The sequence below is a fragment of the Lontra canadensis genome, unplaced genomic scaffold, assembly GCF_010015895.1.
Source record: "Lontra canadensis isolate GAN:19392208 unplaced genomic scaffold, GSC_riverotter_1.0 scaffold59, whole genome shotgun sequence".
NCBI classification, from domain to species: Eukaryota; Metazoa; Chordata; class Mammalia; order Carnivora; family Mustelidae; genus Lontra; species Lontra canadensis.
The window spans coordinates 2,852,683-2,878,686 of record NW_022631053.1 but is presented as its reverse complement, the minus strand read 5'-3'; the positions used below and the strand labels follow the sequence as shown (position 1 = coordinate 2,878,686).

Sequence of the window (26,004 nt, the reverse complement as noted above, 5' to 3'; positions counted from 1 at the left end):
CTGCTGGACAGTAAGAATATGCCTGGGAGGACAGGGGCTGTGTCTGTTTCCTTCTTTACCACATTTCCAGCCAGAGGGTTTGGCCTAGGTGTTCTCTATAGTATCAGAAGTATGTTCCAGCTCCCTGTATCTCTTTATTCTTTTTTTTTTTTTTTTTAAGGGGTTGCAGAAGGAGAGGGAGAGAGAGAGAGAGAGAATCCAGTAGGCTCCAGGCCCAGCGGAGCCTGCTCGAGGCTCTATCTCAACAGCCCTGAGATCCTGACCTGAGCCAAAATCAAGAGTCGGAGGCTTAACCGACTCAATCACAGGAACAGGAACCCCTGTATCTCTTTATTTCTTATTTCTTCCTTTTCCTCACCTCCAAGTTGACCTAAATAATGTTTGCATCATTTCTTAGGTTCACTGAATCTCGGAGAAACCGGGTCTCACGGGAAAGACAGCTCAAGAATTAAGGGAGCTTACCCTTAATTCCACTCCTTTCTCCAGAGGACTGGCAGGACCAGATTTGGGATGGCTAATCGCAAACCAGCCCCCTTCAGACTTTAGGACCCCTCTTCTGCCTCATCCTGGGGCGCCCCCATCCTCGCAAAGGCGTGTACTTGCATACACCGGACCCGAAGGAAGCAAACGCCCAGTGGCTGATTTGCATACAATCGTGCTATTGGTTGGAAGGGCCTCAAGGTAGCCAATGGTTTGCAGCGGTGTTTACCCCGCGGCGGCTCCGCGCCGCCGGGTGACGTAATGGAAGCCTGGCTGGACCGGCGCGGGCTCCCTCCCGTCCGCTTCGTGACGTAGCGGCTTCCCCGGGCCCCACCCGGCCCAGCGGGGCCAGGAGCGGGGCAGCGCGGCCGCCCCCGGGACAGTGGCATGGGTCACGGTCTAGGCTGCAGTGTTGCGGCGGGGCCCAGCCCTGTTCCTTCCGGCTTAGCGTTCCGGTCCCGGCCCCAGGGGCAGGGCCTGCTGGGCCAGATCTGATCTCTGGCGACGTGGAGAGAAATCTGGAAGCAGACTCCGGAGGATTACCAAACTCTCCTCCTTCGGGAGTTAATTACCAGACTCTCGCTTAGTAAATCACGTAGTTCTGTAACGTTCTGCATTTGTTCACAATGACTGTTTGATTTTGTAATGTAAAAAATAAAGTTATGGAGAATTTTTGCTTGTTTTTAATGGAGAGCCTGGCTTGGATTTAGGGGAAATCTTGCCATTAATTCCAACTCTGTCACTTCTAGACTGGGGTTTTTCTTGTTGGCCCTGACGGCCTCTCATGGCAACCAGGGAAAAGCAAATGTGGAGGCACTTTCTGAAAAGCACCCAGCCAGGCCTCCTCATCCTTACCTAATTCAGAGCACGTAACCCCATCCCCAACTGGATCCCTCAGAGAGCCCAAGAAAGGCTCTGCCCTATCTTTGTGTCCCTATTTTCCCCATTAATTGTTCCTAAAACTGGGGAGGGGCGAGGGGACCCCAGCGAAATCTTTCTTGAGTCTCAGGATGGGGAAGGGAACCATGAAGGAAATCCCCTCCAAGGCCCCTCTCCTCTCTCAGGGCCAGGGCTGGGGCAGGGGAGCCCCTTCTGGGCCGAATGGGCTGGGGAACCCCCTTGACATACTTTTACCCCAGCCCCAGCGAGCCGCCGTGGAGGTGAGGTGGAATGGTTTCTCCCCGACTGGGTGGAGTTGGAGCAAGGGTTTTTGCCACCACGAGAGGGAGGGGCGTGTGGGGAAGACCGCCAGGGGTCTGGCTGATTATCCGGGTCCTGGGGCTTTCAACCCTATCCCCACCCCCCCATACTTAAGAATTTCTAGGTTAACCTTCCTCCCTGCAATGTCCTTCTTCTGTCTTGCCTGGTCCTCTCTCTTCACACAGTGAATGCCCCATGTTCTCTTTTTCAGCTGAATTCTCTCAGATTAACGCTCCAGATTCCCATCCTGATGCCAGCTGGAGGCCTCTTGGAGACCACCTTTTGGGCTTTCTGGCAATGTTTTCATAACTATTCTGTGTCTCCCCCCACCAACACCCCCATCAGACTAGGAAGCAATTTTCGCAGCATTATCTTGCCCTACTACCTTAGGAATTTCCCGGAATGTGTGACAGCACTGGCCAGGGAGCCCTGTTTTCCCATCCAGTCCTAAGCTCCCGAGTCATGCAAGTGGTTGGATTTCTCTCTCGGCAGTTTTCCCATCTGCAAAAGGGGCTTGTGTGGCAGTTCCTGGAATTTGTGCATCAAGAAGAGGGGCTGGGTATGAAGGCACAAGATAGTGGGTAGAAGATCGAGCACTAGTCTAGGAGTTAGAAGACCCGGGCTGTGATCCTGGCTTGGACACCAACTAGCTGAGTGACGTGTGTCAAGGAGGCAAGAAGGGGGCTGAGATCTACTGGACATCTGTAATCACACGAAAAGGTGACATTGTCTCTATCACCTGTACAACTCCACAAGCCCCAAATAAAACACACCGGCTGGGTAAAGCTAGGTGAATTTTCTGCATCTGCAAATTCGAGACAAGTTCCCCAGGCTGGCCTTCCTCTTAAGGCCTCCTATGTGGAAATACCATGTCTGCTATTCCCGCCCAGACCACTTGCTACATTCTTTCTACTACCGAAGATACACTCTTCATGACAACTCTGTGACATGGGTATGTGTTCATCTTCTTGTTTCAAATGAAGAAACCGAAGCCCAGACAAGGTGAGTAACTTCCCAGAAGTCACACAGTTGGGAACAGTTGGGAACAGCTTCTTGAATCTGTGCTCCTTCTACTTCCTCACACTGCCATCATAGGCTGCACAGGTGTGAGTGTTTCAGCATTATGTATTTCAGTATATGTTTTCCTTGATTATAAAACAGGAGAATATATAATAAAGCCAAGTTGTGCTAAAGTATTTATAGAAGGGAGAGACCTCTGTAGGCTGGAAGCCTTCATGGAAAAACTGGTAATTAAGCCTTTTCTTTTCTTTTCTTTTTTTTATCCTTCCTGTCCAAATAAATGTATTTCTCCTACACAGGCAAATATTTTTAAAATGTATTTCAAAAGTTAGATTTCTGGAAAAAGAAAAAGAGAGAGTGGGGGTAGTGGTTTTTTAAAAAATGCCCATTTGGAAGGAGCTGCTGGGGTAGGAAGGAGAAAGGGGAGCTAGCCCCAAGTCCCTCGCTCCTCCCACCCCCCACCTTGCCATTTTGAAGCCTCAGTTTCTTTATTTCTATGTCTGCTTCATACTCGAATCTGGGAAAGGAATGTAAAGGTTCTGAGAAGAACCTGGATTTTGAGACAAACCCTGGGATTATTATGAAAAATGAGAGAAAGGAGCTTCCGAGTTGTAGCAGTTTAGGACAGGTCTAGAAAAGGATTTCTGCGGGTGGGCAGGGGAGTGGGGAGAGGAATGTGGCCCCTGGAATGAGGGCTGAGTGGGGGTGTGGGGCCTCTTTTGGACAGTTTTGAATACAAAAGAGATTCTTTGCTGCGTGGGGCCTGGCCTGGGTGCTGGGGATATGATAGCTTGCTTGTAATTTAAGGTGGTTCTAAAACTGAGCGGGGCCTGGTGGCTGAAGCAACAGAGCTCAGGACTGGGGCCTGCCTCATGGCTATTCCCCTGGAGCCTTGCCTGCCCCGCCTTCGGGGAACAGACACTGTAACCCAACTCCGCTGCCTAGTCAGCCCCCAGTCCCACTGCTCCAGCCTTGACCTGGCTCTGAACCAGCCACTCCTAAGTCAGAGGCTATCAGGAGAGAAGGATTTGCTTCAGACAAGATAGTTCTCTCCCATTTCCAAAGAATGTTCCAGTCATGTGTGACAGAGAAACCCTCTGAGGACTCCCTCCCCAAGGAAGATTCTTACTGAGGAGGCCTGTGCTTGGAGGCTGTGGCCAGAAGAGGCTGGGGCCCTCCCTGGCTTCCTGGCCACTATGGGGAGTCTCTGTGTTTTCCCTGCACTAAGTGCTCCCTTGATTGGGGAAAGTCTGACTCCTAGAGGGGAGCAAGGAGAAGACAGTAACTATGAGTGCCTACTGTGTACCAGGCACCTCTACAGCTGTTCGATCCCCTGATAACCAGAGAAGGTGGATAATATTATCATCTGGGCTCAGAGAGGTGAAGTGACTTGCCCTTGGTCACACAACAGTATGAGAACAGCTAGATACCTGAATCCACCACCAGCCTTGCCCCCAGCGTTGCCCCAGCGTTGTACTCCCCGCCTCTGGGAATGCTTCTCTTCAGGAGAAATCTTACCCTCCCAAGAAGTCCTCTTTCCCTAAGGTGTCGTCTTGTGTGGAAGTTGGGCACCCTGCTACTTGGGTTTCTAGTCCTTGGGGTGGCATGCAGGCCAACCAATCGATGCGGGTCGGGGTGCCCAAGACTCAGAAAGCCGGGGCCCTGTCCTCTTAAGCCAGCCTAATTGCTGTGTGAACTTGGGCCACCGCGGGGCCTCTCTGGGCCTCACTTTTCCCGTCTCTTCTTCCGGGGAAGCCCCTGGTAAATTTATTTAGAACCCAGCTCGAGGTCTTCTGCCCCGGAAGGTGCTAGCAAGGCCACAGAACCCTCACCCGAAAAACAGCTCCCGCACCCCAACCGCAGCGGGGCGGATTATGTAACTGGGTGTGCGGCGTGTGTGTTGAGGGGGGGGCCGGGGCGGGGCGCTCGCGGCTATTCCGGGCGCCGCTATTTTTAGCCCCATTGATGAGGCTGCGTCGGCCGCCGCCGCCGGGATTCCGGAGACGTCAATGGGCTCGCGTCACGGTCCCCGCCCGCCCACCGGGGGAGGCGCGCCCGGGGCTGGGACCGCGGCGCTGGCGGCCGCGGACTGCGGGGGCGGGGGGGCGCGGCCGCGGCCGGAACTGCGGGGCGGGGGCCTTCCCGGGGTGGGGGGCTCGGAACCGCGGCGGCGCGGCTGCAGGAGCGCGCGGCGGCGGCGGCGGAACTGGTGGGGGGCCCCCCCGCGCGGCGCCCGCGACCCCTGGCCTCCAGGCATGGGCGCCCTTGCGGTTCGGAACGGCTCCCAGCCGGCTGGTGCGCGACCCCGGAAGGCGGGGTGCAGAGGCAAGCGGAGCCTAGCGGGCCAGGTGAGGGGGGCCGGGTGGGGAGGAGAGGGGGTCCCTGGGAGAGGTCCGGGAAGAATGAGGTCTCCGCATAGGCAATAGTGCGGGTCAGGAGCCACCGTGGGAGTACTGCTGGGGATCGAGACTGTGTGGGGCTTGGGGGTGGGGAGGGAAGGTCTGGATTCCCAGAGGAACCTGCTCGATCACAGTCAGCCCCTGAGTGCGGCGGCCAAGGCTTTCTCTCCCAGGCCCGCCAAGGGTGGGGTTTGGCCCGCGAGGGGCGCAGGAGGTGGCCAGGCGGGAGAAATTCCTTCCATTTCCCCGCCGGCTGCGGGGAATGGGTTCCAGGAGTTCGGGAGGGGAGGGACCAGACTTGCTCGGTGCACCCCTTCATGGGATTGAGTGAAGAAACCGAGCCGGGAGAGGGTCTTGTAGAGGCAGGAACGGACCTGAGATTAGAAATGCTACAGATATGGCATTTACAGTGGTTTACAGTGAAGCATTAATTTGGATTGGGGGGCTAGTTAGTGTTTGGGCATGCTGGGAAGAGGAAGGCTGGTAGAGATAGGTGTATTCACAGCAGTGGTGCCCAAAGGTTGCTGATGGATTAGGGGGCTGATGACAGCCTGGACAGGGGCCTCAGGGAGAGCTACAGCCATGGTCCTACAGCCACCCCAAGTGAATGTTTAGATCAGTGACTTGAATGAACACATAAAAGGGAAGCCAGCTGACTCTGTAAAGGCCTAGAGCCAAGGGGAATGACAGGTGTACAATAGGATAAAATCAAGATTTCAAATGATGGCAGCCAGGCAGAAGGATGGACCAAGATGAACAAGATGAATGTGACTGATTATAAATGTTGGGGCTTGTGCTGGAGTGAAGAAAATTAGCTCAGGAGTTCAGGCCTTGTGCCTGGGTCTAAGGCACAGCAGCCCTGGGCCCGGAGCTTCCCACTTGCTTTCTGGTGTTAGCTGTCAAACTACTCCATTGCTATCCGAGACCTCTACCCACCAGAGGAGTCCAAGTGGGGGAAGAGATGGGTGCCTGGCTTGGGGCTCCCTGGTTGGGCTCCCTTGGTCCTAATCCCAGCTTTGCCACTTCCTAGCTGTGTGACCTTCAGCACGGTGCTTAGCATTTCTGTGCCTTAGTTTCCCCATTGGTAAAATGTTCTTTATAGTAACCTCTTCCTCATGGTGTCATGAGGCTGAAATGAGAAAGTGCATGTAAAGCGCTTATTAATGTAGCTAGCACATGGTGTTCAGTAAATATCATCTGCTGTTATTATTGTTAATACCAGTAATATGCCCATTTATTGGGTGGGGACTTGGCCAGTGCAGAGCTTACAATCCAAGAAGGTGCCCCCGTCTGCCAGCCTTGTCCTGTGATGAGCTGGAGTGTAGTTAAGAGAAGACAAATACTTGAGAGGAAGGAGGGGAAGGAGATTTCAGGTGGACCCAGACAGAGCTGGGATCCAGGCCTTTGGCTCTTGGAGTCAGGGTTGTAGCTAGGCATTGGGACGAACCGTCAGCCTTTGGATCTGCCCTCCAGTGGAAGGGACAATTCCTTAGTTCCCACATTCTCCTCACCTCCTTCCAAGCAGCTGGCTGGTTTTCTCAGCCCAGTTCTGATTGCAAGCTTGCGTGAGTCCTCTTCTCCCACATTCCTCGAATACTTACCGAGTACCTACCCGTGCTGAGCTCCTTTGGGAGACCGAAGTCTGCGTGACCGAGACAGACAGGTGAACAGCTGAAAGGCATTAGTCCCAAGGAGCTAATAAAAATAGGTTAATGTGGTGGGGGTGGAGACGTGACCGATGAGAAGAGGCTAACCATACGGACATATGGGCCGTGACTTCCTTGGCAGAGGGAACAGCCAAAGCAAAGGCCTGACTGGAGAGAGAAAGCCCATGTGCTTGGAGCTGGGGGAACGAGAGCTGGGTCCTGAGGTCTGGCCTGAGGCTCCCACGCCATTTAGGAGGCATCACACTCTTCTCCTCCAAGCCCCCTTGGCCCTAGGTTTGCCCTCTGCACAGTGCTGACTGTGATTGACCTTGATTCATTCCCCCATTGTAACCTCCTGGGGCCCAGTGATGTGGGTTTGCTCCTTCTTGGATCTCCTGTTGTTCATGGCTCACTGCCTGGCTCACAGTAGGCCCTCAGTCAGTGCTCATGGAGAGAATTTTGATCTGAGACAGGAGATGGGATCAGATGTTATAAAGCACTTTGTGGGTATGACCTGGGTCCCCGACTCTGGAGCCTGTTTTCAGAGACAGGGGAAGGTGCTTGGAGGACCTTCCCTGACCCAGGAGCTCAGGGCAGGCCTGACTGGTGGAAAGTGTTAGCCCTTCCTGCGTTTCCTCCTCAGCTGCGGACTATTGGGAGAAAAGGGAAGGCTGTGGAGGGGAGCCTGGGGCCTTACTGCAGACCTCTTTCAGGGATATGGGAAGATGACAGTGTCGTTCTAGGAAGCAGGTGTAGCCCTGGGTTGGGGCAGGTTTGCAGCCTGATTTTGCCTTCTGTTAGGGACTGGGAGCCCTCCAGGTGTTCTACACCTCTCCCCTCCCTTTCTGCCACCTTCACCCTCTGCTCTCCATTACACGTGTACTACGGGAGCATGGGATTGCTGGTAGTTGTGTAAGAAGAGAATCCGGGTACTGTGGTCCAGAGTAGCTCCCTTTAGCCTGTGGACCCTGGGGCAGAGGGCAAGAGGGCAACTATGCCCATCACGCACCCTCTGGGGCCCTCCTCCTCCTTATTCCCTCCACCTTCCAGCATGGGAACATCTACTTCTCTTTTCCCACGCCTCCTCTTAACCTGAAGGGCACCTGTTCCTGCTGTCACTCTGAGGCTCAGTTGAGAGCGGAGAGGGATGAATTAGGGTGGAAAAAGGGAAGGAGAGATGTAGGGTCTGGAGTACCGTGGCTGAAGGAGAGAGGCACTGGTGAGAGGACAGGCGAGAGCTTAAGAAGGCTGGAAGGGTGGTGCTCACAGTTGGCTCTGGAAGTGGAGGGCAGGTGCCCAGAAGTGGCTTGGAATAAACACCAGGTTCTGGGGCTGGCTCTGAGGTGTCCTCATTTAATTTCTCATAATAATGTTAGTGCTATCATATGTGTATGTGGTACTGTTTTGCGTCCTTTACACGTGCGAACTTATTTTAAGCCCTACCATAGCCCTGTGGTTAATTTCAGAGATGTCAATTACAGATTGTCATTTTCACAGTTGAGGAACAGGAGGCTCCAGGGGTTCTGTAACTTGACCAAGATGACAAGTGACAGAGCCAGGATTTGAATGCAGGTATCTGGGTCCAGCGTCTGTGCCCTTAACCACTTCGCTTCAAGCTGGGTCTTTGTGTTTGAGGACTGGAGTGCCTTCACAGGCCCTGGGAGTCCCCATTGCTCTGCTTAGAAGGCTGGGCTGCCTGGGGATGGGGCAATTGAGCCCCTGCTCTGTGGGGTCCTCTGAGGCTTTAGGGGCCAAGCTGGAGCCCTCTAAGGAGAGAGGGGTATTCTTCCCTGTCCTCACAGTGGCTCCCTTTTCTCTGCCTACAAAATGCCCTTTTGTGTGCATCAGGACCAAGTGCTGGACTGAAGCTGCCACCCACCCCCAAACCCATATTTGGGGTGGGAGGCTGAGGGGTTGGATGCTGGCATGTGTCTCCTTGGCTCTGAGATGGGCAGGTACTCTCAGCAGTTCCCGGTCACGTCCCACATCCCCAAGAGCTGTTTGCCTAGGGTTCTGTGTGCCCCCAGGCTCAGCTGCCCAGCCTAGGAAAGTCCTTGGGCTGGCTTATCGCCTCTCATGGCCTGGGTCCTGCCCCTGTCCTGCTCCTGAGTTTCCTGGCTGTGTGTCCTCCAGGAAATGTCCCGGCCGGCGGGTTGCTCTGCACTCACACTGATTCTCCTCCTGTAGGCTTCCACCATGGACAGAAGCCAGCCCCTGTCCCTCTCTGGTGTCCCAGCTCCTTCTGCCAGGTCCTGGAGGCCAGAGGGATGGTTGACTGTTGTCCGAGGTCTCTTGGTTCATCCAGACTGGTAAGTACTCTACTGTTGTCCTTTGTATGCCTTTGGGGCCTTCTAGCAGGTAGGGCTGGGGGGCAGAGGTGGGTGTGGACCTGCCCTAAGCGAATGTGGTTTGGGGGATGGAGGGGGAAGCCCTGCAGAGGTGGCAGGCGAGGTGCTGCTCAGCTTGGGGAGATCTGGTTTCTTCAGTGATGGGGGTAATGTGGAGGTGAGGAAGGGGGAAGCCTGGCTTTCTTAGCAGGATGGGCTGGGGGACCGTGGGCCTGGTGGGCATGGGCTGGTGTGGGAGGAGAGGGGCAAGGGTGTGGGTCAGTGACTACTATTACCAAGGCATCGCTTGGTATTACTATTACCAAGTGTCTGGTTCTGATGGGGTGGGGCTGGATAGCTCAAGGCAGGCTGGGAATAGAGTGGGGCAGGCATAGGGGGTGGGAAGTTGGCTTGTTTAGAGGGCGTGCACCAAGGGATTGCACGGAGGGGAGGCTGGATCATTTCCCTCCTAAAAGGGCAAAGACCACCCCCGTCCTACTATGGTGGGTCTGTAGGGGGGAGATTTGCTGACAAAGGGCAGAGATAGACCCTCCACAATTCACCCACCATCCCTGAACAGGAAAATCTCAGACTTGGGGCCATGGCCAGAGGGGTCCTAGGCCATCCAGTTCACCTTCTTTTCTTATGGATGAAGAAACTGAGTTACAGAGGGGAGAAGTGACTTTTCAAGATCCTCTAGTGAGGACGTGTAGAGCCAAGCTTAGAGTCAAGGTCTCCTAGAGGCCCAGTCGGCGGTGGAGGACACGCCTTCCTTGCCTGAGGAGGCTTCTGGAGAAGGTACCAGCAGATGGTTCGTGAGGGTTGGAGTGTAGGAATGGAATTTCCACCAGGTCTTTCCCATAGGATCTCAGATACTAGGATGGGGCCAAGGGCACCACGGTCCTGGTTACCATATTTACCTGAGAGAGCTGGAGTTCAGCCTGGTACCCTGGCCAGGGACCTGTGATTGCCTTCCTCCTTTCCCAGAACAGAGGGCTGTCCCAGAGCCACAGCCCCCTTCAGGCCTTGAGAGAGATCCCTGGATGAAGGAGGAGCTGGCTCTGTAACTTGCCCGGCCCCCCAGACACTGTTGCCCCGTGTGGAGTGGGTGTTCAGGGCACAGGGATTCCCACGGAGGTGGCTGCGATGGCGGAGGACGGGGTGGCTGGTGTGAGCCCAGGTGGAAGGAGGGGAAGCCCTGGGAGGCAGGGCCCTCCCGTTCCAGGGGCTGGTCTGGGCGTGCACCTGGCCTCCTGCTGGCAGCAGGCTCTGTGCCACCAGCCTTGGGCTGAGGGGCAGGGAGAGGAATTACTGTAAGTGGGAGAGGCAGGTGTCCCTTGTCGGCTGGGGATCTGGACTCAGGAGGCACGTGAGTGCAGATGACAGCAGCAGGCCAGATGGCTTCCACCAACCCGGCCCCCACCTCTCCCGTCAGCTCAGACTGCCTTCTGAGAGCCCAGCCTTGTCCTCTGGGTACAGAGTGGTCCCCATGGGCAGAATTCCTTGTGTTCACCTTGTTGTCTGGGTGATGGTGGTACTGGGTGGATGTCTCATGCCATATCCACCGCCAGGGCCACCCCAAAGGGCTGCCAGCCGGGGCCCCGTGAGTGCTAGAGCTATTGGTCTTGTGACGTGGGCACCTTCCTGCCAGGCCTGGGCAGAGGCCCAGGGTCACGCTCATGCCGGGGCTCCCGTCAGCTGACTATTTTGGGTTCTTGCTGACCTGGGCCAAAGTCAGGCCTCAGCCAAGAGGGCCCCGAGGCAGCTCCCTCTATCCCCAGAGGCCGGCTCTGGTTTCAGCTATATAAACAGAGGAGGACATGCTGGCTTGGAGACAGCTCCACGTCCTAAGTCCGCTCAGCTGGTACATAGCCTTGGCTGGACAGGCCGGGCTGACCAGGCAGTCCCGTCTCTTCCCGCAGGGCTCCCTGAGGCTGCCAGGAAGAGCCCCTGACCAACCCCAGGATTCTGGCCTGGTGCAGTTGTCCAGGATCTCTGAGAGTCTAAGCAGATCGTGAGGAGATTGCTGGTGAGTCTTAGAGATGGGGAAACTGAGGCATGGGAGCTGGGCTGTTTGGATCTTTCTCCATTGTGACCATCTGTGTTGTGGTTTCTTTGGCCTTGAGAGGAGGGGGAGCAGAGGAGGAAACAAGGGTGGCTGACCTTCCCAAGGAGTGAGAGTAAAGCTTGACCTGAGTTGGGTGTGTGGGAGTCACACTTGGGAGTCACAAGCCGTGAGGAGACAGGTGCTGCCATCTTTCTCCTTCCTCGGAGATTTCCATCATGCTCTCGGTCCTCCTTTCCTGTCGACCTGGCCTCAATGAGGCACTGGCCTGCTCGGGCTGAGGAGGGACACTGGAGTGAGCTGGGTGGCCAACCGGGGACTCCTGCACTGGTCCCCGAATAGGGTCCCTGAGCCTCCCAGCTGATGGGGACCAGGGACTTGGCTTTCCTAAGCCCTCAGCCCCTGCCCTGCTCTTCTTGCCTGGCTCCCCAGCCAGTCTTGGTGCCTGCAAAGCAAGGCTGGAGCGAGGTCTGGCAAGTCTACCAACCATCTTGCCACAAACACGATCCCCGGGCCCTGGGCCAGGGGCTGCAGCCCAGCACGAAGTAAGTGGCAGCTCCTTACGTGGGAGGCTCTTGTGCTCTCCTTCTTGGTTCTCAAAAAAAAAAATTTTTCCCCTTTCTGAACGTGAGTCTCTAAATGAATCCAGAGCCTGTGACTAAAAATACTTTAACAATAGGAAAATGCATCAGTCTTTCCGGCTGGGGCTCGTTATCAGAGGGTTTTTATTTTGGAATTTGAAATTTTGCCCAAGGAGGCTGGGTGGAGACCTTGGGCAGGGTCAGGAGAATTTGGTGGGTGGTGATGTTCTGCAAGGTGGTGGGAGGCCCTCCAAGGGTGGAGGAGAGGAGCTGGCCAGGAGCTGAGCAGACTGCGGGGCACGGAAGGAGGTTTGAGGAGGGTGCAAACAAGGCAGAGGCTGACCTTTCCCAGAGTCACTCCATGATCTTGTCTGCGTTTTTCCAGCGCCGTCTGGCTCTTCTTCCCTGAAGTCTGATCTTACTCTTGTGTGCTGTATGTTAATTCCCCCTAGCCGGAGAGGGAAGTGAGGGTCAAGAAATCCCTGGACTAAAGACAGCCTCTGTGGAGAGAGGCCTGGCCTCCTTAACTTGCAAGCTCTCTCCAGAGTATTAATTGAGCACTTGCTGCATACAGAGTATGGAATTTTCCCAGTGCTGGGTCTGGGCACACTCTCATTTCCTTCCTCAGCCGTGGAGGGGGAAGAGGTGTGGATGGGGTTACTATTCTCTATTCTTGAAGAAGGGGGTGCTGGCTCCCTAGTCTAGCTGAAGACCCAGGTATCTCCTTTCCATGCCTGCCCTCCCTACTCTGGGATCCTGCTGCAGGTCCGTAGAGTTCAGCCTCCCAGGCAGAGCTCCGTTTCACTGGTAAGCTACCCCCTTCCCTGAACTGATGGAATTCTCACAGCCCCCAGGAATGTGATGTTGTCCAAATTGGGCAAATGGGGAACGGTCTTGGAGAGGGCAGGGGACTGGCCCCAGGTCACACATCAGGCTTGCGGGCTTCTGGCTAGTGATGGCTCTGTGAGCCCCTCCCTCTTTTGTCCCTGGGGCCTTGGGTGAGTGGTGGGGGTCAGTGGCTTCCCTGCCCATGTCCTTGGCAGTCTTTTATCAGGGAGGTGACAACCTGTGTGGTCATGGCAGGGCCTGGGCTTGGGCCAGGAGATCAGCGCCAGAGAACTGGGCCTGACCCTACGTCCCTAATTGCCAGACCTGTCCATGGCAAGCCCCTGGGGTTGTAGGCACTGCTTCCTTGCCCATAGCACAAATCCCCCTACCCACTGCTGAGGCAGGAAGAGGAAGTGGCCAGGTCAGGGCTGGTGCTAAGTCCTGGGGCTGAGGAGGGGAAGCTCCCTTGGCCACTTCTCAGCGGGAGGAGGCAAAGCTCACTTCTTCTGCCCACCACGAGGGAAGGGTGTGGAGGCCTGTGGGTGGGGATGGTCTTGGTGAAAGTAGGGCAGGTTCCTGCCCTCTGCTGGGGGATGTGGGGGGGGGGGGGGCAGCCCGAGTGGGGGGGCAGTGTGGGAAAGGGGTTGTGCCTTTCCACTTCCTCCATCCCCCATTTACCCAAATCCACACCCACCCTCTTGGCTGGTGAACGATGGTGGACATTGGCTGCCTATTTGGGGCCTGCCCTAGGCTAGTTACTATTGAAGATGCATGAAGGCCCCCCCTGCTGAAATCGGGGAGACAGAGCCTTGCCCTCGTGTTCACACACAGCTGGAGGAGGGATGAGTCAGCACTAAGTCCCCGGGCCCCATGAGAGGGCCCCATGAGATCTGCCTCGGAGGGACAAGGGCCTAGTGAGTGCTTCAGAAAACACCCAGTGTTGACAGAGAACATCCTGTGTGAAGACCCCTGTCTAATGGGAGATCAGCTCCTAGCTGTAGCTGTGCCCTGCGTGTGTTGGGAGAACAAGCCCCTAATGGGAAACAGGCACCATTCTCTGATTTCAGCAACACACACTTGAATCAATCTGTGCTCGATGATTTCCAGCAGCATCTGTGTCCCTGTGAATAAATAAGTCTCTCCTGTTGAGGCATGGCTATTTTTTAAAATAAACTTTTGTTTTTGAGAAAATACCTATAAGGAAAAGTGTACAAATCATAGGTATTAAATCTTAAGCATATAGTGTGATGGCTTTTCCAGGGTGAACACACCTGGCTGATCGCTGTCCAGGTTGGAAACTGGAATGCTTCCAGTCCCACCAGAGAGCCCCTCATGGGCACTGCTGTTTTCAGTTTACAGGCTGCATGTGTGTGTGTGTGTGTGTGCGTGTGTGCGTGCGTGCACCTATGCACACCTGGTTCTAAGGTACACTTAGAAGAAGCCAGGCGCAGTGGGCCAGAAGCCACAGTCTGCAGCCCACAGAGGGGGCCATGGCTCCAGCACAAACCTGGGAGTTAGAGGACCTAGCCCTGAGCCTCCATCTCCTCATTATAAAATTTGGGTCAGTTCTAAATCTGGAAGGTTGAGGGGAGAGTTTAGTGGAAGAATGCATGTGAAGTACTGTGGACTGAGGTCTGACCCTTGGTGGTTATTCCCCATACCTCCCCTCACGGGTGAGAAGGGGCTTGTTACTAAGAGTTAAGCTGAGGGAGGGTATGGCCCCAAGTCTTGGAGGATGGGCAGGATTAGAGCAGAAGGAAGATGGGTCACTCTGGCCAGTGAGTGGTGGGAAGTTTTGCCCAAGGTCCTTTTATGGGAGCAGCCAGTAGCCCCAGGGTGATGAGGGCAGATTGATGCACTGGGCCAGGCTGTGCTGTGGGAGCCTGGTGAAGATTGTTTTCTCATCTCCAACACGACATCTTCTCTCCCTGTGCTTCTTGTGTTACGGCCCTGCCTAACCTTCTGGTCCTCGCCTCTAGTTTTGGATATCTCTCCCATTATTACCTCCTTCATCATTACCTATCCCCTGCCACCCCACACCTCCCCGCACAAGGGGCTGTTCACTCTGACCTTGCTCTTGAGGGCTAGACTTGGAGATCCCTTGGGAGCCTGGGACCAGCTTATGCTCCAGGCTTCCCAGGGTCTGCATTAATGGTGCCTTTCCCCAGAGTTCCACCTTAGCCAGATTCCACTCGCCTCAGAGCCCCAGGACACCCTGGAGGGCCTCTGACCAGCAGGAATGAGACCAGGGATCCCAAAGCCCTCGTGTCTCTCTCCCCTCTGCCTTAAGGTAGGTGCCCCATGTGGGTGCCTGAAAGGGTGGCCCTGGTTGTGCTCCCACAGACGGACTCTGCCTTTTTCTCCTTATTTACTTCTTTTCAAACCCTGCAGCATCCCTGCCTCCACAGACATGGCCAAGTGGCAGCTGTGGTTGTTTTCCCCTCCCTCTGCCTTTGGGGCAGTGAGAAGGTAGCCTCCAAAGCTGCAGTATCCTGGCAATGAAGGGGAGGGGGGATTGGCTGGGCTGCAGGCTCACATCTGGAGGCTAATGCTGAGATTTGGAGATTTAGACTAGGGCCTTGGGCAGCTGCTCACCACACATAGTTCCCTGGGGCTCCTGGGCGGGCTGGCCCTGTGGGAAGGTAGGGAAGGTCTGTGTTGCTTTTTACAAATGGAAAGTGGTAGGGAAAATGGTGGGCACCAGGGCCCAAGGCTGACTCAGCTCGCAAAGAACTGGTAAAGCTGGGCTTGAGCAAAGATTGATCAAGCTACATGTTTTGCTACATTAAATTAATTGATTAATTAATTAATTATTTTTTGGAGGAAGGCCCTGTCGGGGTGGAGGAAGGTCTAGCTTCACCAGCCCAAACTTGCTGTGTACTTCTGAGCAACGTGCAGGTGCTCTGGGAACCCTTGGGTCCTAATCTGCAAAATGGGAGGATGTGAATGATCTTAGCAGGTTTATCTTTTTTATTATTTTACTTTTCTTTAAATGTTTATTTTTTTAAAGATTTTATTTATATATTTGACAGACAGAGATCACAAGTAGGCAGAGAAAGGCAGAGAGAGCGGAGGAAACAGGCTCCCTGCTGAGCAGAGAGCCCGATGCGGGGCTCGATCCCAGGACCCTGAGATCATGACCTGAGCCGAAGGCGGAGGCTTTAACTCACTGAGCCACCCAGTAAATAAATGCTTATTTTTTAAAAAAGAGTTATTTATTTTAGAGAGAGGCTCTCAGAGAGGGAACACAAGTGTGGGGGGCAGTGGAAAGGGGGAGAAAGAGAAGCAGACTCCCCACTGAGTGAGGAGCCTGCCACAGGGCTTGATCTCATGACCCTGAGATCATGACCTGAGCTGAAATCAGGAGTCAGATGCTTAACCGATTGAGCCACCCAGGAGCCCCATATTAGCAATTTTAAAGTCTTTTTGTTGTTTTGTGTGTGTGTGTGTGTGTGTGTGTGTCTGTGTGTGTGTCTGTGTGTGGCATCTCTTTTCCAAGCAGAATCTACGCAAAAGCCCAACACAAAGAAAAACAAAACTGGTGTGAAGTGGAGTGGGGAGCTCGGATGAGTCGCCTTGCATTATTCTGCCCATATTTCTTCACCTTCACCTGGGTGGCCTTGAAGGGTCTTTGGAAGATGGTTTGGGGAAAAACGGAGCTGTCTGAAGATTGGTCCACATTGAGATCATATGCCGAAGTGGGGGAGCTATGGCGGGTTCTGACCAGGTTCAGAGGTGGGTTCTGAATGAGACTGGTGTTGCATGAAGACTACTCCACTGGCGGGCAGGGGGATTCGGAAAGAGGAGACAAGCTGGTAAAGGGACAGTGGCCTAATTGGGTGTGGGCAAGGGGAAGTGGAGGTCACCAGCCTCAACTCAGCTGGTCGGCTGTCTTCATGAACCAGTGAGGCGTGGGCTGTGGTTGGCAGTAGGAAGGGGATCCAAGAGATGTTCCAAAATAGAATTGTAAGAGGAAAATGAGAAGTTGCTGGTGGGTTATCAGGAGCAGAGATGGGGTGGTGGGCAGAGAGTACAGCGATGACAAGCTCTGTCAGCAATGGGTGAAGTTTGAGTTGCTGGCAGGACCTTTGAGTAGGCAGAAGTGGGGGCTGGAGACAGGGGTGTGGGAGACCTGAGATGGGAGGTTAAGAGTGGAAGTGAGGAACAGGAAGTACCTCGGGTAGGGGGAAGTGCTGTCGGGTGACCAAATGAGGTGAGAGTGGGGCCACCAGCGCAGGGGCAGTGGAAGCAGAAATACTTCAAGCTGAGTTACTGGGGAAAAGGGGGCTGGGTGGGATCCCAGGGTCCCAGGGGGTGGGGGGGGGGGATTTCTTCTCCTGGTAAACGTTAGCTTCACTTCCCTTCTCTCTTACTTAGCAAGTGTGGGCTCCCCAGGTTTGGGGTAGAATGGGGGTGGAGGGGTGATAGCCAGATCAGGGAAGGCTCTAGGTGGTCTGCAGCTGCTCTCTCCACAGGTGCTGGAGGTGACGTAGGAGTCATGGGCAGGGGAGGGCGTGAGAAGATCCCCTACAGATGCAGCCAGAGGTCCCGGGTTCCAGCCCAGTGTGCCACCACCACACTGTGTGACCTTGAGCAAGTGCCATTATTTCTGAGCTTGTTTATTTATAAAATGGGGAAGAGTCGGCACAAATTTGACAAGATTTCTCAGACTCCACCCGGTTCTGAAATTCGGTAATTTCCCAACTATAGTGCACCCACCCTGTAAGGGCCTGGGAAGAAATCAAGTTCAACGTGTGGAACAGAGCCCATTGGCTCATCTTGGGCCTGGCAAACCCCTGTCCTGGGAAGGTACTTCGCATTGGGAGAGCAGGGGACGGAAACATGCCAGGGTGGGGGGTGGGCGAGGAGACACGACTCTGACTTTCCTGGGCCAGTTTCTCAGCCAGTGACCCCGCTGGAGAAGACGGGTCAAGTGCACCAGCTACGCCCCAGGCTGAAGTGGGGGTACACGTTGTCTGGGCTCTGTCCCTGAGTTGCCCACCCCGGCCCGAGGCCTCCCCTGGCAGCCCAGCGGCGGCAAAGGGCGACCCCCCAGGGCTACAGGGAGGGTGCAAAGGCGGAGCCGGGCGCCGAGGGAGCCCGAGGGAGCGGGAGGGAGCGGGCGCGGTCGTGGCTCCCTGTAGCAGCCGGAGGCTGAAGAGAGATCCAAGTTCGGGGAAGCCCCGCGGCCGCGGCTCTAGAGCGCCCCCTTCGTGGACTCTGGCCCTCCAGGCCGGTTATTTCGGACCCGGGGGCCCCGGGCCGGGTCCTGGGTCCCGCGGGGGGAGCCTCGGGAGTCCGCGAGCTGCTATTTTTAGCCGGTGCGGCGGGCGCGAGGGGACTATTTATAGATCAAACAATCCGCGCTCCCTGCGTCAATGGAACCCCGCGTGCGTCACGCGCGCAGACATTCCAGGCCCCCTCTCGCCCCGCCCCCTCGGGCTCCCCGTCCCGCGCCTCCCCCTGGCCGCCTCCCGCCGGAACCGCGCCGCCCCCCGCGCCCTTGTATGGCCAAAGCTCGCCGGGCCGCGTGCGTCAGTGGCGCCCCCGCCCCTCCCCGTGCGTCACGGAGCGCTTAAGAGGAGGGTCGGGCTGGGCTGGGGAGCCCCAGTGGCAGAGGCTGCGGAACTTGGGGGAGTGTGCAGTATCCGGGGGAGCGCACGAGGGACCAGACTGCGACTCGGGGTGCCGGTCCCGGGCAAGGGGAGCAGGAGTCGGCCAGGTAGGCGCCCCCCGGGGGGGGGAGGAGGAGCGTGCACTCAGCGGCGCTCTCTGCTCTGGTTTTCAGGGGTGTTGCATGAAGGAGAAGGGCGTACGCGCGGGCAGAAAGGATGTTGTAGGGTCAGCGTGCACGAGAGCGGGTGTATGGTGCAGCCTTGGTGTCGGAGGAGAGCGATTGGAGCGGGATGTGGACCCGGATCGGACTTCAGTCTACCAGGCGCGGTGGTAGGGTGGGGGGAGTGTCAGTGCAAGGTGGAAGCCGCAGGGGGTTAGAGTTGGCACCAGGAGTGGGGACTTGTTCAGTTGGAGGCTGGCTGTAGTTCTGTTTCCGAGGGTACCCGAATGGCACAGGGCGCCCCGGACTGAGGTGCCAATGGGGGCTCAGTACAGTGGGGGGAAGATACACAGAACTTTAACTGCTGGGATCCATCGGACTCCTGCCAGGATTGGATTTCCAAAAGGGTCTTCTTCCTCGCCGCAGGTCTGCCTCCTCCCCCATTCCCTTAATTGTTTTCTTAACGCTTTAGAGCCTGTGGTTAGTTTGCAGGGATCCCCGAAGTTGCTGCCCGAACTCTATCAGGAGACTTCTGAATTGCTAAAGGAAATGGCCAGCATTGATAGCTGGACTGTGGAGGGGTCCTGCTTGTGTTCCGCCAAATGAGTCTTCTTAGGGGCGGGGTCTCTGGAAGCGCAGGGAACGTTGTTTTAGTTGTTGCTTGGATCGTGTGTGTGTGTGTGTGTGTGTGTGTGTGTATGTATGTGTATGAGAGGAAGAGAGAGGTGTGGAAATCTTGGTCCTTGGGGATACGGGGTGAGAGTTGCTAATGTTGGAGTCTCCGTGTGGACCTGAAGGATACCCCCCCCCCCCCGCCCCCCGCTCCCGCCCCGTTCCAGCCCCACAGGCTGATCACATCTGTGCCCCCCTCCCCCAGTCCCTGTTGGCTCATACAGGTAGGGTGCAGCCTGAAGCTTGTTGGGCATAACAGGTGCAAACCACATTGTTGCCAGGACCTGCCTGAAGCCGGATTCTCCCTGCTCCCTCCTTCAACCCCGCCTCCTCTTCCTCCTCCCTGTAGGATTGCTTCTCCCCCACCCCCCCTTAACGCTAGATGTAGGTCTGTATCTGGTGTAGTTAAGTACCTGGGCAAAGGGGGGGGGGATAGGCTAGTGGGGGTTGATCCGGATGTGGGACTTCCAAGTGGAGAAACAGGATTTGAATAAGACTGGAACACCCAGCCTTATTCCAGGTGGCTGCCATCTCTTCTCCACCCCAAACCCATCCCCGCCTAGGCTGTCTTAGGACAGGGAGACGTGGCCAGTCTTATCTCTCGAAGGTGTGCTCTCTGCCTGTGGACAGGCACTCCTGGGTGGGCGGTGCCAGCGCTTCAAGGGGCTCCATCGCCTGGGTTGGTTGTGGGAGTGTCAGGCCAGGGGTGGAGCTGCCCTGTCCAGGGTTCATGGAGGTGGGAGAAAGGCTAGAACCAGAGGATTCCCTGGGCTTTTGGCCAGGAGGTGGTGCCAGCCTTTGCCCCCTCTCTCTGGTCCCTGGATTATGGCACTCTCTGTTCCAGCTTGCTTTCTTACCCAGCCTCCCTCCCCGACTGGAAGGGCCGGAGCCATACCGACCGACCCCAGGTGTGGATGTGGGATGGGGAAGTGTCCCAGAGACTCCTCTGTGTTAGTTTTTGACAAGTCTGAAAACTTAAGGATTCCCCTCGAATGGTGCTGTCTCTGCTCCTTGAGGCTTCTCATGATTGAGGGTGTAACCAGCCCTCCTTGCCTGAGCTCCTGGGCTCATCAGGACATAGATACCCCTTAGTGGAGGAACCCAGGCAAGGACACCTTCTCCTCCCCATATAGGCACCTCAAGTCTGCTGGGCTCTGAGAGTTCTCTTGTACAAATAGCAAGGAGCAGTGCTTTGGGGGGTAGCAGAGATATTCTCCTTAGGGACTGTCCATTCTCCTGGACATCCGGGGGGCTGTTCTCTCCTTCTTCCGGCCCCTGTTCAGCCTCCCTCCAGCATACAGCCTTTAGAGATCTGGAGCCCAGTTACCTGATCCCCTGGGGAGTTGGGGACTGCTGAAGAGGCCCGGGCTCCCTTCCTTTTTGCTTTTGGGAGCAAGTCAGGCAGTGCCGAGTGGGTGCCCGTCCCCAGATGGCAGGACTGGGGTGCGCGTGGGAGCTGCAGCCTTTGTTCAGTGTGTAGGGTGGGGACAGGGAGGGGGGCAGGCTCATGGCTGCTTAGGCTTCTGATTTAGGCAGCTGGGCCCTTTGCTCTGGCTCCTCTTGCATTGTCCCAGGCACTGGGGAGGGGGAGGAGGAGAGGGGGTTTTGCAAAGGCTGGGCCATGCCTGGGAATATTCCCAGAAGGGCCAGGTTGGAGAAACAACGTATCTGCACCCAGAGAGTGGGCTGAGTAGGACTTTGCCTGGTTGCATCTCCCACCCACCCTTCTTCCAGCCCCCACCCACGCCTCACCCAGTGTGGTAGGGCAGAGGGTTGGGGGAACACAGCTTCCCCCTGTTCCAGAAGAGAAATGCTGGCTGGATGCCTTCCCTAGGGTTCCCAAGCTGACTGGGGTGTGGCTGGCCTTCCAACTGAGCCCACTCTTGCTGGGCCACTGCCCAGGGGCTTTGTGACATGGGGGTGGAGATGGTGTTCCGGCTGGGGACCGAGCTTTCTGGGTTCTGTGGTGGGCCATGGTGCTCAGGCCTCAGTGGCCTGTGTCTGGCTGGGATTCTTGCCACCTGGCTGCTCAGGGACCTAGACTTCAAGGCCAGGCTTCAGGCTTCTCTCACCTTGACTCTCACTCCCCCAATCTTGGTCTCCTCCCTCTTCAGAGATGCCCTGTATCCAAGCCCAATATGGGACACCAGCACCGAGCCCAGGACCCCGCGACCACCTGGCAAGCGACCCCCTGACCCCTGAGCTCAGCAAGCCCACCATGGACCTGGCCAGCCCTGAGGCAGCCCCCACGGCTCCCACCGCCCTGCCCAGCTTCAGCACCTTCATGGATGGCTACACAGGGGAGTTTGACACCTTCCTCTACCAGCTGCCAGGAACAGCCCAGCCGTGCTCCTCGGCCTCCTCTTCAGCCTCCTCCACATCCTCATCCTCGGCCACCTCCCCCGCCTCTGCCTCCTTCAAGTTTGAGGACTTCCAGGTGTACGGATGCTACCCTGGCCCCCTGAGCGCCCCCCTGGATGAGACCCTGTCCTCCAGCGGCTCCGACTACTACGGCAGCCCCTGCTCAGCGCCATCACCGTCCACGCCCAGCTTCCAGCCGTCCCAGCTCTCTCCCTGGGATGGCTCATTCGGCCCCTTCTCACCCAGCCAGACGTACGAAGGCCTGCGGGCATGGACAGAGCAACTGCCCAAGGCTTCCGGGCACACCCAGCCGCCAGCCTTCTTTTCCTTCAGCCCCCCCTACTGGCCCTAGCCCCAGCCTTGCCCAAAGCCCCTTGAAGCTGTTCCCTTCACAGGCCACCTGCCAGCTGGGGGAGAGAGAGAGTTATTCCATATCAACGGCTTTCCCAGGCCTGGCGCCCACTTCTCCACACCTGGACGGCCCAGGGATGCTGGACACACCCATGCCGTCAGCCAAGGCCCGGAGTGGGGCTCCAGGTGGAAGCGAGGGCCGCTGTGCTGTGTGTGGGGACAACGCCTCATGCCAGCATTATGGAGTCCGCACCTGCGAGGGCTGTAAGGGCTTCTTCAAGGTACTGGGCTGCCCTGGGTGCAGCTCTTTATGGGAAGTGGGCAAGGCTGGGTGGTAGCCTCCCTGGGGTTCTCTTCCCACCTTGTCCTGCCCTTCTGGGAGGGGTCACAACTGCAGGTCGGCCGCCCTTCTGGGGACCCATAGATGGCAGGGGGCTGCCCACAGAGTGATAGTGAGGTACAGGCAAGGGTGGGGACCGCAGGCATGTCCCCCAGAGGGCACATGCTAATGGCCAGCCTCTGGTTTTCTTCTGCCTGTCCTCCCCCAATTCAAGGTCCTGGTGGGAAGGGGGCCCCAGGCACTCATGTTCCTGGCATGAGATAAAAGGATCTGAGAAGAGGGCTTGGTGCTCGAGGGCTGGGGGCGGACTGGGGAACAGGCTGTATGTTTGTCCCAGCTCTGGGTGCCTGCTCAGCTTCCCGTCCCCACCCCCCAGCCCTCCTCTGCCCTCCCTCGCCAGCCCCAGAGAAGGCACATTGAGAAGTCCAGGTGTCTGGGCTGCTATGAAGCCCCGAACCCCTGGGCCCTAATCTTGTGTCCTGGGGGTCTCCCTTCTTGGGCATAAACCTCCCCCAGTGTCCCCAAGACTTTCTTCTTCCTCCCCCCACCCTACCCCCTCGCCATCTCTCCCTCCCCTGCCATCCAAATGTTAGAAAAATAGCTGTGAACAGAGAGTGCTTTTGTCTGTGATGGCAGCAGGATCTGGACGGTCCCCTCCCCTGCCCTCCCCCCCCGCCTGACTCTGACAGCCTGTTCCGTGTGGCCCCCCCATCCAGCGTACAGTGCAGAAAAACGCCAAGTACATCTGCCTGGCTAACAAGGACTGCCCTGTGGACAAGAGGCGGCGAAACCGCTGCCAGTTCTGCCGCTTCCAGAAGTGCCTGGCCGTCGGCATGGTGAAGGAAGGTGGGCGGCCGGGATGGGCTGGTGGGACAGAGGCGGGCCTGAGTGGGGTGGGGCAGACAGAGGCCCCCAGACCTCTGTCCTGGTGGGCCACAGTGGCTGGCACGAGCAGGCCTTATGGGCACTCGCACTGTGGTCCACCTGTCTGGCGCATGGGCCGGCAGGGGGCAGGGTGTGCTCTCTGTAGGGTCTCGGGCTCTAGGTCCTTAGACTCCGAGGTCCTTCCCAGCATTGATGCACACAGCTTGGGCTGAGAGTCCCTTCCCTGGACCCCTGCCTCCCTTCCTTAGCCCTGCCTGTTTCTCTGCAGTTGTCCGGACAGACAGCCTGAAGGGCCGGCGGGGGCGGCTCCCTTCAAAGCCCAAGCAGCCCCCGGATGCCTCCCCTGCCAACCTCCTCACCTCCCTGGTCAGGGCGCACCTGGACTCTGGGCCCAGCACTGCCAAACTGGACTACTCCAAGGTGAGGCCCTGCCTGCCCCACACTCAGTGCCTTTGGGCATCTTAGAGAAGGCCCCTCGCGGGCACAACACACTGGAAAAAAGAGGAGCCCCCTTTGGGGTGACCAGGTGGACAGTGTACCCCCCCTGGGTGGGTGGCCAATTAGAAAAATGTGCTCCTCCCGGCGTCCTCGGCCCTGGGTTAATGCTTGAGAATTGGTAAGCAAGAGCATGGGCAGACTCTCAGGCTCTCTCTCTCGCCCCTGGGACCCCGGGGTCCTCCGACTGTGTCACATGGCCTCAGGTGATGGCCGCGGTATGGGGCCCCTAGCGGGCTGCTGACCTCCAACCCCCTGCCCGCCCTCAGTTCCAGGAGCTGGTGCTGCCCCACTTCGGGAAGGAGGATGCTGGGGACGTGCAGCAGTTCTACGACCTGCTCTCGGGTTCCCTAGAGGTGATCCGCAAGTGGGCCGAGAAGATCCCAGGCTTCGCGGAGCTGTCCCCCAGCGACCAGGACCTGCTGCTGGAGTCGGCCTTCCTGGAGCTCTTCATCCTCCGCCTGGCATACCGGTGAGTCGCTGCCATCCGCTTGCTCAGGGCTCCTCCCCTGTGCCCTATTCTCAAGCTGCCCGCCCTGACCGGCCTCTGCAACCCTCTGCGCCAGGTCGAAGCCTGCCGAGGGGAAGCTCGTCTTCTGCTCCGGCCTGGTCCTGCATCGGCTGCAGTGCGCCCGTGGCTTCGGTGATTGGATTGACAGCATCCTGGCCTTCTCTCGGTCCCTGCATGGCTTGGTGGTCGACGTCCCTGCCTTCGCCTGCCTCTCTGCGCTTGTCCTCATCACGGGTGAGTGGCCGCCAGGGAGTTGGGGAGGGCTTGAGGGCCTGGCCCTCGGCCCCCACATGGTGAAGCGAGGGCGCCCCAAGGCAGAGAGGGGCCAGCCTGTGCTCCGAGTGCCACAGCTGGTAGACAACAGAGCTGGGGTCTGGGTCTGGGCCCAGGCGTATCTGATCGCAAAGCCAAAGGCATTTGGAATTATCCCATACTATCCAGGATGCACACCGTGTGGTTTTTGCGTGTGGCCTGGGATTTGAGGTTGTTTTTAAAAACCTTCTTGAATTACGTGGCATGCAGGAAAGTGTACAAATGAGAAAATTTCACACCTGGATCAGGAAACAGAACCCTGCCTCCTGTCCTCTTACAGCCCTCAGCTCCCCCAAGGGCAACTTTGGCCCCAACCTCCAACACTAGGCTAACTGTACCTGGTGTGTCCTTTACGTAGGTATAATTATTCAGGGTGGGTTTTTCTGTGTTAAATGCCGAGGTTTTTAGATCTCTTTTATTTAAAAAATTTCAAGCACCAGAATCTGCCCCTGTTTCCCTTTTCACTTAAATTTCACAGGGGACCCAGCCATAGAGGACAAAATCCAAGGCATTTTGGGCCAAGGGAAACGGTGGGTTTTGGAATCCCTAAAACCATGGCTCCTCTCCAGGGTTTCTCAGGAAGTGCCTGGGAGAAAACCTTGGGCCTTAGGCAGAAAATCTGGTTAGGAATAGGGTTTTTTTTGTGACCTTGGGCAACTCCTTTAACCTCTCTGGGCCTCGGTTTCTCATTTGGAAGATGAGGACAATGAGTGTGACTGCCACGGCCACTAGACTTCAGTGGGGGTTTGTGTGTGAACTTTTGCCAAGTGCCCCGGGGACTGGGGGAGGATGGCCAGTGAGGGGCAGCTCTCCAGCAGGGAGTGAGGCGGGCGAGGAGGTGGGGACTGGGGGTGAGGTGGAGGGCTGCTCCTCAGCCAGGTGGCTGACCCCACACGTTCCTCGAACCCCTCCAGACCGGCATGGGCTGCAGGAGCCTCGGCGGGTGGAGGAGCTACAGAATCGCATTGCCAGCTGCCTGAAGGAGCACGTCTCGACCGCAGCAGGAGAGCCCCAGCCGGCCAGCTGCCTGTCGCGCCTGCTGGGCAAGCTGCCCGAGCTGCGGACCCTGGGCACCCAGGGCCTGCAGCGCATCTTCTACCTCAAGCTGGAGGACCTGGTGCCCCCTCCGCCCATCGTCGACAAGATCTTTATGGACACGCTGCCCTTCTGACCCCTGCCCAGGAACACGCAACGCGTGTGCACGCTCAGACGCCACCCCACGTGCCTTTAACCCACGGCCCATGGCCCCTCGGAGCACCCCCGCCCCCAAAGCCCAGCCTGGGCTCAAGCTGCAGACTGGCCAGCCTCCCCACTTGGGCTGGGTGGTTTGGCAGGGAGCTCGCACCCTGGGGGAGGGGGATGCACTCACAGGGGGACCCCTACTATTTGTCTTAACTGCCCCTGCCCGGCCCTGGCCTTCATGTTTTTGTAAGATAAACCGTTTTTAACACACACCGCTGTGCTGTAAATAAGCCAAATGCCGCTGTAAATACAGGAAGGAAGAGGCCGAGATGGGAGTGGGGGCTGGGAGGGAGGGACAGCCCCCACCAGCCGGGCAAGCCTTCCCTGCCTCCTTGCACCTGCTCTCTCTTCCCACCCTCTTTCCACATGTACATAACCTTACTCTAGGAGGAAGACAAATGACAGATTCTGACATTTATATTTGTGTATTTTCCTGGATTTATAGTATGTGACTTTTCTGATTAATATATTTAATATATTGAATAAAAAATAGGCCTGTAGCTGAAACCAGGA

The 26,004-nt window shown here is 56.8% G+C and overlaps 1 protein-coding gene across 1 annotated transcript; it reads left to right on the top strand.

Moving 5' to 3' along the window:
- Window positions 1–18,139: 18,139 nt before the first annotated feature.
- NR4A1 (nuclear receptor subfamily 4 group A member 1) lies at window positions 18,140–26,004 on the top strand. The gene is given in 8 exon segments (XM_032876737.1): window positions 18,140–18,268; window positions 21,109–21,689; window positions 21,691–21,987; window positions 22,763–22,892; window positions 23,200–23,351; window positions 23,696–23,898; window positions 23,993–24,171; window positions 25,164–26,004. Coding segments are annotated over 7 exon segments (1,797 nt in total). The 5' UTR covers window positions 18,140–18,268; window positions 21,109–21,110; the 3' UTR covers window positions 25,421–26,004.